Source organism: Mucor velutinosus, assembly GCF_035048745.1.
Source record: "Mucor velutinosus strain NIH1002 chromosome Unknown tig00001563, whole genome shotgun sequence".
Classification (NCBI taxonomy): domain Eukaryota; kingdom Fungi; phylum Mucoromycota; class Mucoromycetes; order Mucorales; family Mucoraceae; genus Mucor; species Mucor velutinosus.
Genome location: NW_027041904.1, coordinates 2140158 through 2149276, shown reverse-complemented (window position 1 = coordinate 2149276; position 9119 = coordinate 2140158). Strand labels below are relative to the sequence as shown.

The 9119-nt window shown below is 42.0% G+C and overlaps 5 protein-coding genes across 5 annotated transcripts; 1 reads left to right on the top strand and 4 right to left on the bottom strand.

Annotated features, from left to right (window-relative positions):
- Window positions 1–394, bottom strand: ATC70_009325 (uncharacterized protein; the record flags this gene model as incomplete). The annotated part of the gene is made up of 3 exons (XM_064828558.1): window positions 1–14; window positions 68–277; window positions 343–394. The coding sequence occupies 3 exons, from the start codon at window positions 392–394 to the stop codon at window positions 1–3; spliced, it is 276 nt and encodes a 91-aa protein (XP_064685760.1).
- A 245-nt stretch (window positions 395–639) lies between these two features.
- On the bottom strand, window positions 640–4266 carry ATC70_009324 (uncharacterized protein; the record flags this gene model as incomplete). Its single annotated transcript, XM_064828557.1, has 4 exons — window positions 640–964; window positions 1022–3877; window positions 3936–4090; window positions 4147–4266. The coding sequence occupies 4 exons, from the start codon at window positions 4264–4266 to the stop codon at window positions 640–642; spliced, it is 3456 nt and encodes a 1151-aa protein (XP_064685759.1).
- Window positions 4267–5317: 1051 nt separating this feature from the next.
- Window positions 5318–6487, bottom strand: ATC70_009323 (uncharacterized protein; the record flags this gene model as incomplete). The annotated part of the gene is made up of 4 exons (XM_064828556.1): window positions 5318–5508; window positions 5572–5984; window positions 6053–6404; window positions 6457–6487. The coding sequence occupies 4 exons, from the start codon at window positions 6485–6487 to the stop codon at window positions 5318–5320; spliced, it is 987 nt and encodes a 328-aa protein (XP_064685758.1).
- A 210-nt stretch (window positions 6488–6697) lies between these two features.
- On the bottom strand, window positions 6698–7239 carry ATC70_009322 (uncharacterized protein; the record flags this gene model as incomplete). The annotated part of the gene is made up of 2 exons (XM_064828555.1): window positions 6698–6987; window positions 7038–7239. The coding sequence occupies 2 exons, from the start codon at window positions 7237–7239 to the stop codon at window positions 6698–6700; spliced, it is 492 nt and encodes a 163-aa protein (XP_064685757.1).
- Window positions 7240–8063: 824 nt separating this feature from the next.
- ATC70_009321 (Mitochondrial presequence protease) lies at window positions 8064–9119 on the top strand (the record flags this gene model as incomplete). Its single annotated transcript, XM_064828554.1, has 1 exon — window positions 8064–9119. The coding sequence occupies one exon, from the start codon at window positions 8064–8066 to the stop codon at window positions 9117–9119; it is 1056 nt and encodes a 351-aa protein (XP_064685756.1).

Below are 9119 nucleotides of genomic sequence, written 5' to 3'. Positions count from 1 at the left end.
TTAGGCGATGTGAACTAATAAACAAAACAGTGAGAAGACATCATCGACTAAAGATAGCGCAGCTTACCAGATTTATCTTCTTCCATGAATTCGACATAGGGCTTTGAGCTCAGAATGCTTACATGTTCGGATGGTAAGGATACGAGAACAGCCTTGAATGCAGCACGGAATTCATAAGTGATCTTACCACCAGCAGACTGTACATCAGCTCTTGCTTCTTTATACGTTTTATCTGTCACTGGTGCTTTCAAGGCTATAATGTAATCAACATTGGTAGCTATAGATAGAGAGACATATTTAGTCAACCAGTATGTACACAAATCTTCAGCGAAGAACACTTACCAGAGATGAGCGCTACAAACAAAAATAATAAAAAGGTAGTAATTTTAAGCATAATTGTGGTATGAAGAAAGAGGATGAAAAAAAAAAAAAAAAAAAAGTGATACCAGAAAGCAAGCTTTTTCAAGAAAAGCTTGGTTGTGGTTGATTGGACAGGAATCACTTGCACCTGAATATAATCCACTTGGTCATTTTGTAATTCATGCAAATCCAACTGTGTGGATAGAACTTTATTAGTATTTACAATATTTGAGAGAAGAAGATAAGTTGTGATGAAGACAAAAAAAAAAAAGAAAGAGATTAGATGGCATCTTCCAAGATCATTCTAGGCGAGATATTCATTGCCATTAATTCTTGGAAAAGCAATTTAGCAGCATAGGGTATTTCCATAGTCTTCATGTACTTGGAACTCTTACAGTATTGGCACCAACCAGAGTAACCGATCAAACCACACTTGTCACAGATATGGACCTCAAAGGCATCTGAAGAGATCATGAGACGCTCAAGCAGTAGCATAGAAGCACCGTAACCGATCAAACAATCGCGCTCCATTTCACCAAGACGAAGACCACCATCTCTAGAACGACCTTCTGTGGGCTGACGAGTGAGAGTAGCACGAGGGCCTCTGCATTGGAGTGTGAGTCATTTAAACATAAATCAATTAATCGCGTATGCTATTTACCTTGCTCGAGCGTGCATTTTATCCATCACCATATGTTTCAACTTTTGGTAGTAGATGGGGCCAAAGAAAATATATGCAGACAATGGCTCACCGGTAATACCTGATGTCACATAGTCCTTACCAGAGTAATTGAAGCCATGATTGATCAAAATCTGACTCATGTCCTCCACCTTGGAGCCACCAAACGCAGTACCGTACTGTAGTGAACCATCCAACACACCTGCTTTACCAGCCAACAACTCAATCATCTTACCGACTGTCATACGAGATGGGAAACCATGAGGATTCATAATGATATCGGGACAGACACCCAGATCAGAGAAGGGCATATCTTCTTGTTGGACAATGATACCACATACACCCTTTTGACCGTGACGAGAAGAGAACTTGTCACCCAACTCTGGACGACGTGTTTGACGAATGTTGACCTTAATTAATGTTTGATCTGACTCTGTAGTGGTAAAGAGAACCTTATCGACGTAACCCGTTTGAGGCGACTTGTAACGCTGGGGCTGAGGTTTATAAGCAACACTTTGAGCAGCCCCAGGCACACCAGCATCGATGCCGCTGCTGACAGGTGTTTGTTTGTTAATGAAGACAGAGCCCATTTCCAGAGGTTCGCCCACACCGGCAATACCATCTTGCTCAATAGCATCGAAACTGTCATTCCACATGTCCGAGTCTCTAGCGGGAGGATCTGCCAAACGATCGTGTGTGCCATTAGGGTAGCGTTTGACCAGGTTGGCATATTTACGCATCACTTGACAACGACCAAAGCCTCTGTCCAGACCAGACTTGTTCAACACCAAAGCATCTTCAATATCGTAACCCGAGTAACTCATGACAGCCACAGTGGCATTTTGACCAGCAGGCAATTTATCGTAACCAATCAATTCGATGGTCTTTGTTTTGACCATGGGCTGCTGGGGATACACCATCAAGTAGATCAATGTCTCGATACGGTTCAACTGATTGTAGCCAATAGCACCAATAGCTTGCTTACCCATAGCACATTGATAGGTATTACGAGGCGACTGATTGTGATGGGGATAGGGAATGAGACCTGCGACGGCACCAAGAATAGTAAAAGGCTCAATTTCTAAATGGGTAGTTTGTGGTATAATATCCTTTTCATAAACTGCAATGTTGGAATCACTCTCTTCATTGACGTCCACATACTCTACGAGGCCCATCTTCAAAAAGTCGTCGAATGTCAGCTTCTCTGCAATCAAATCGTTGACATGTTGTTGAGTTACTGCTGGCTTTTGGCTCTCGACAATGATAAGAGGTCTACAAATACGGCCACCATCCGAAGACAAGTTGACGGTTCTTTGATGTGTATTGACAAACACAGACACAAATTCAGAGACACGGCCAGCACGGCGCAGACGACGAAAGCTGCCCACAAACTGTTGCACACGACGAGTGACACCCAAAATAACACCATTCATGAGCACAATAAAGGTGTTGGGCTGATAGAGTTCTGCACCAGTCAACAGATTGACGTCCTCGATACCCAGTGCGAATGCAATCTTACGAATAGGATCTTCTTCTTGATCGGTTGTAATATGTGTCATGAGAGCTAAATTCTTTACCAAACCACATGCTTCACCTTCAGGTGTATCAGACGGACACAACATACCCCACTGTGAAGGCTGCAGTGCTCTTGGGCCAGACACCTTTCTGGTCTTCTCGAATTGAGATGAGATACGAGTCATCATACCCAGAGCAGAGATATACGACAAACGAGACAGGACTTGTGTGATACCTGCACGGTCCATCTTGAAACGCTTCAATACCCAATTACCGGTGGAGATGGCACGAATGAACCCGCTGGTGATATGATCGCCATGCAACACCAACTGATTAAAGATATCAAACTCTTGTGTGCGGTTAGGTTTCTTGAGGACCTTGTCCGCATTCAGCTTGAGATCAGAGTTGAACTTTTTGAACAAATCTTCAAACAAAAGGGACAGCAATTGACCTGCCAATTCCAGACGCTTGTTACCCACATAATCACGATCATCTACTTGCACTTCATCGGTCATGGCAATCAAGACACGACGGATCATGACAGCAGCGTAAATACTCTTTTCTCGGAAATTGAGGTTCTCGACAGGCACATGGGCCAGAATGACAGTGGCAAGTACTTCCAATGCTTCTTCAGCCAGTGTTTTGCGCACAGTCGATAATTTACGGTTGACTTTGACTTTAGCACCAATATAATCCAAGGCTTGCATTTGAGTGAAAACACGCAAACGAGAGGATTCTTCAATGTTGATGGCAAACACATCGTTCAGGTCATGATCATTACCGCAGACCAATTGAGCGATCTCTCTATCTGACTGAACACCCAGTGCCTTGAGGAAGATGGCAACAGGAATGTCCTCTGCAATAGAGTTGTGCTTCAAGTAAATCTTGCCGTGCTTGACAAAGATGGCTGTCTTGGATTTACGTTCGTGGGTGGAAGATTGCACGTTGGCAATAATGTTGTTCTTTTTATCCACATCAACAATGATACGATTCTTGGAGAGCTGTTCCTGCACCAAAATGACCTTTTCTGTTCCCTTGACGACAAAGTAGCCTCCTGGATCAAGAGGGCATTCCTTCATACGGGCCAATTCTGCTTCGTTTTTGCCTGTCAATACACAGTGCGATGATCTCAACATGATGGGTAATCGACCAATCATGACATTCTTTCTCTTGACAATCTGTCTTCCACGGGTGTATTCGACATCAACGAAAATGTTGGCTGAGTAGGTCAAATCACGCAGACGACATTCGTGTGGTGTGTAGCTGCGGTTGGCGACATCTGCATCTGTACGTTCTGGACTGCCAACACGAATGCCTGTGTATCTAGTGGCAACAGGGTTAGTGCACTGTGCACAATGTGTTGTTTGCACGCTAATCTTACTTGAGGTAAAAGTGTGGGTCTACATCTGATGTTACTTTCTCGTTGGCCTTTATGATTTTGCGTAGATCCACATTGATAAAGTAGTTGAAGGAGTCAATGTGTTGTTTGACGAGACCCTTGACCTTTAAAAAGGCGGGCAACAGCTTCCATTTGTCCTAATCCAAAGAGCATGAGTCGATATTCATAAGCTGACATGCGCAAAAAAGCTTACCTGGATTTCCTTGACAGGAGCTGAAAGATGCTTTCCCTCGTAGTATTCTGCTTTCAAGTGCTCAAATGAATCCTTTTCATGCTCATGTTCTTCATGATCGTGATCCATCTTGTCGACCATGCTGAATGTTGGTGATGATTAATGATGGAAAAAGCAAAAAGTATCACTCTTTTTTTTTTCCTGGACGTTTGAAAAAAAGCTGTCTACAGTTACCTTATAAGCCACAAGGCGTGCCAGATTATGGGAAGTCAAATAACTTGAAATGGCTTTTCTATGCCCAAGCTTTTGAGTTATTTGTGTAAATCAATACAAGCAAATGTATAAAACACTACGAAATTTAACAGCTTTCATACCTCGATATCTTGACATTTAGGCCTTTTTGAGCCGCCAGAATGACGCCAAACAACTGCGCTCGAGTAGCAGTAACTCCCTGATACCTTTACTCAACCTTTTGAGGATCTAAAAAAAATGACTAAAAATCGACCAAAAAACCATGAGGGGTACCTCATGGTTTTCATCGAAAATCAAACGATCGAATTTTCACCTTGAAAATGAGGACTTTCACTATGGTATATATTGAATCAAAATGTTTCTCTCGATCCAAAGCAACCTCTGAAACCACTTTTGCAAGGCCTTCATATGCAAACTGTCGGCATTTTGGCCAAAAATCTCATTTCACATTTTCTAAAATTGCTCGATGAGTTCAGTCAAAACATCTATTTTATTTGGCACCATTGGAAGTGCCTTGAAAAGCACTACAAGAATGTATTAGGAAGTTTAGGCTGATTATCCCAACTTATATAGTCGAATCTCACAAGATAGATTAAAGAAGTCGAAAAAAGACGAAATCTGTCCAATCTTGAAAAGAAAAATAAGCTGAGTTTCAATTGATTTTGGCGGCGGCTGGCGCTGCTGGCTGACCTAAATGCCTTTCTGATGGCAACAATGATGATTGCAATGCTAATTCAATGGAGAGCACAAAGCTATATGATGGTGGAGAGTGATTTACTACTTCAGCATAACGTTTATTATTAACAAATTCATATTCAAAGGCATCATAACATGCACTGCATTTTTCCAATATGCAATTTTAATGTCAAATATTAAAACATTCTGGACTGCACGAGCTTATTTAAATTGAACATATAAATACAAAGAATAGATGGCACAATTACAGCAGCCCTACATCTCTTAATGTGGATTGCAATATGATATCGTTCACTGCCGACATGACAAACGTGATCTGCTTGGTATCCGTCGCACAAGTAAAATGTGTATACACTCGTTTATCCGAGTTTTTAGCTGTCAAATTCTGGAATTGCTCCATCAGGAAACGAGAAGCACTGTCATAATCACTGCCGCCTACGATATTCAAATCAAAAACTGCATTGATAGACCCCCCCCCCCCCATCGGATTCAGCTTACCTTTGTATTTGGGAAAATACAGCTTCAATGGGCTTGATTTCAGTTTCTTCTTGAATATGTCCGTCTTGTTCATAAACAAAATGATGGACGTTTTACGGAACCATTCCATATTGCAGATGGATTGGAACAGTGTCAATGATTCGGTCATTCTATTTACAGACTCATCTTCAAATAGCACCTGATCATACTCTGAAATAGCCACCATAAAGATGATGGCAGTAACATCTTCAAAACAATGAATCCATTTCTTGCGTTCTGATCTTTGCCCGCCTACATCCACCATGCGATACGTCAACGGACCCACGTCCAGCCTTGTCTCTGTAATACCAATCGTCTTTACCCGCGTTCTCAGCACATCTTGATCGCTTGGCATATAATCTGATTCAGATATACGATCGATGGCATCAAAGTAACTGGACAATCAAAGGTGGATAGTTAGGAACATGCCACAAGGAAATTAGGGAGTGATCCTAAAACTCACTATGCTGCAGAGTCATGCAACTGGTACTCGTTTCGCCTGTTGTACGCTTGCAAGACACTATCGTCCTCCCACAGCAGTTTCATGGCTAATACAATTTCTGATGGCAGATTGTATCCGCATTCCATTTGCTCTGGTAAATCGTTGATGAGGTCAAATGCCACTTTGTATTCCTCTTCTGGTCGTACAAGTGGAATGTTAAATTTCTGCATTGCGCTCAAGATGGATTTCATGGATTCAATGACATTGCTGTATATGATTTCTCGATAGGATAGCTTCTCGTCCTTCTGGAATCTACCGCCATGAATTATCCTCATCTGTTTCAGTAGCGTCGATTTGCCCGATTCGCCAGCACCTGTTGCATGTTAGACAACAGACGACATGTAGACATACATGTACACACATACCCAGCAATAGTAATTTGACGTCATTGCTCATCTTTTGCCTATCTTTTTTTAGCTGTTCATTGATTTCCTGATCACGCGACTTTTTGATGGCTTGCTCACTATCAGTTTAGCGGGAAGAACAGCATTGTCCCATTGCAACCACAACCACAATAAAAATAAAAGAAAGAGAAAAAAAGAGGTTAAAAAGGGGAGGATTTCATTGCATTGAAAGACGTAGACTTTATATATAAATAGCTCTCTTTTATTTCGCCCAGAACTCTAAGTGGTCTGCTATGATTTCCTTTTCTAATTCAGGGAAAGGCCCTTCTACTTGAACTGGACGTTGGCCAGCTTCGAATACCTTTCTGCAAGGCATGGACATGGTAGGGTTTTCTTCATTATTACCTGTCAACTGCAACAAACGTTCCTCTGCGATGCCATACACCACTCTGCCAATGTTGGCCCAGTAGCACGAACCAGCACACATGACGCAAGGTTCAAAGTTAGTATAGAGTGTGCATTTGGACAGGTACTCGGGCGAGAAGTTGGTCCCTGTACGATAATTAGGCATGATAAAAATTGGCTGGCTAGAGCTTACTTACAAGCGACATGGCAGAGCGTGCTCTCGGCATGATGAAGTGTATCAATGTTGCCTTGTTCCAACAAGACGGTTTCGTTGTCAGGGCCAACAAGAATACTACCAAAAGGATGGCGACCAAAAGATTTGGTTCTTGATGCCACCTTGACGGTATGAGAAAGATGCTTCAACATTTGCTCACGACTAGGGGATGCGTTGGAGGACATTTTGATGTACTTGTTTGATTTAAGAGTGAAGAAAGAAGATACAAAGTGGACCCTTTGTGAACAATTTATACTAGGTATATTGACTAGATATACCCTCTTCCATTCTATCGAAATCCTTTCAAAATTCTCGTTACACGAGTAGTAGTAATCAGCATCCGTTTTCACAGGTACCTGTTCCTTATCTTTCTTTCGTCTTTTTTGCTTTCACTTCCCTCTCTCTCTCTCTCTCTCTCTCTCTCTCTCTCTCTTTAAAAAGCGACAGAGTGAACTTACAGACGGCTTTAGAACATGCCTAGTAACTATAGAAGTTGACCTGATCGTTGCTATGGAGGTCAGGCACGGAAAGCTGGTTGCTATGCTATGCATTCATCCATAGAACTTGGTACACAAATGCACAAATACAAGCTTGACTTACGCGATCTTTACATTCATAACACCCTTGAGTAAAAGGTTTAAAAATGAGATCCGGGAACCTACATGAGAGATCGTCAATCCTCCAAGCGAGATTTGTATGTATCGCTAGTGTTTGTATACATTTGAGAGCATGCGTCATTGTGATAGGACGAAAATCTTTTCTCTTCCATCTAGACGCGTTAAAACAGCTGATTCCCTAATAAGGAGACGAAGGTGTTAGTTTAGCAGTGTTGATTGGGCAGGTGTAGAACAAACAATTGGCAACATGATATTCCCAAGGTTTATTTCTTGGACACTCGTCTCCCCCTTTTTCTTTTCCTTTTCCTTTTTCCTCCCTTTTACCCTTTTTTTCTCGAAAATCTTGTTTTTCATCATCCGTTCACTTACATCTTATTAGCAACAATATAAACATGTCAAATCAACAAGGTTTACAAACACCTCGACGCCCAACATACAACAACATCTTTGATGATGAGGACGCAGAGCCAACACCAGTAGATAATGCTACTACTACCCAAAACCCATGCTTTACATTTACACCCTGTACTCGACTTTCTCGTATGACACTCAACTCGCAATCAAATGGCTCCCGTATGAGAACTGTTCAATACCAAATGCCAGCCTCCAACTTCAATGACAAATTAATGCAGGCCATCCGTGAAGAGAAGGAAGAGCAAGCTGCCAAATCATCCTCGCCTCATCCCAACCTGGACATGTTCTTGAATGCCGATAAAATCAGTATGATGGACACTAAATCTTCAAAGGATTTTTCTTTCTCTGAAGACGAGGAATCTGACGAAGGAGAATTCTTCTCTTCCAGCTTATGTCCCATGTCTTCACCTGAACGACCCATCACTCAGAGATCCATCTTTGATGATGAGTCCATGGCTCTTTCACCACCACCGCCATCAAACGGATTCAAGCGATCCATCTTTGACGAAGACGACGACGAGGAAGATGGCGAACAAGACAATCAAGATCACATAAACAATGAATACGGCGATTTCTATGACCCCAGCTCATCATGGTTATCTTGCATTTATGAGGACAATGGCACCAATGCAAAGAACACCTTTCAAGGCAAAGACCAACATGACGAAGCAGATCAAGAAGGCGACGACGATGAAGACGAAAATCGACCACCTCGCTATTGGCATAGTCGACAACAACATGAAAAGAAAATCAGACGCACATCTCCACAGGAAGAGGAGAATGCAGTACATGATAGAATCCCATTACGACAAATTAATATCGAGGATTATTATTCAGACAACGAAGATTTGCCAGTAAAGAAGAAAATTGTATTAGCAAACAAGAAGCCACACAAATTACGATTCATGAGAGCTTTATCACCACCAAAGTATATGTTCAAACACAAGGGAAAGGAAACACTGAGTAGTTCATCCACGTCCTCATCATCCTCATCATCCGCCTCATCCTCCTCATCCTCAACAAGCTACTTGTAA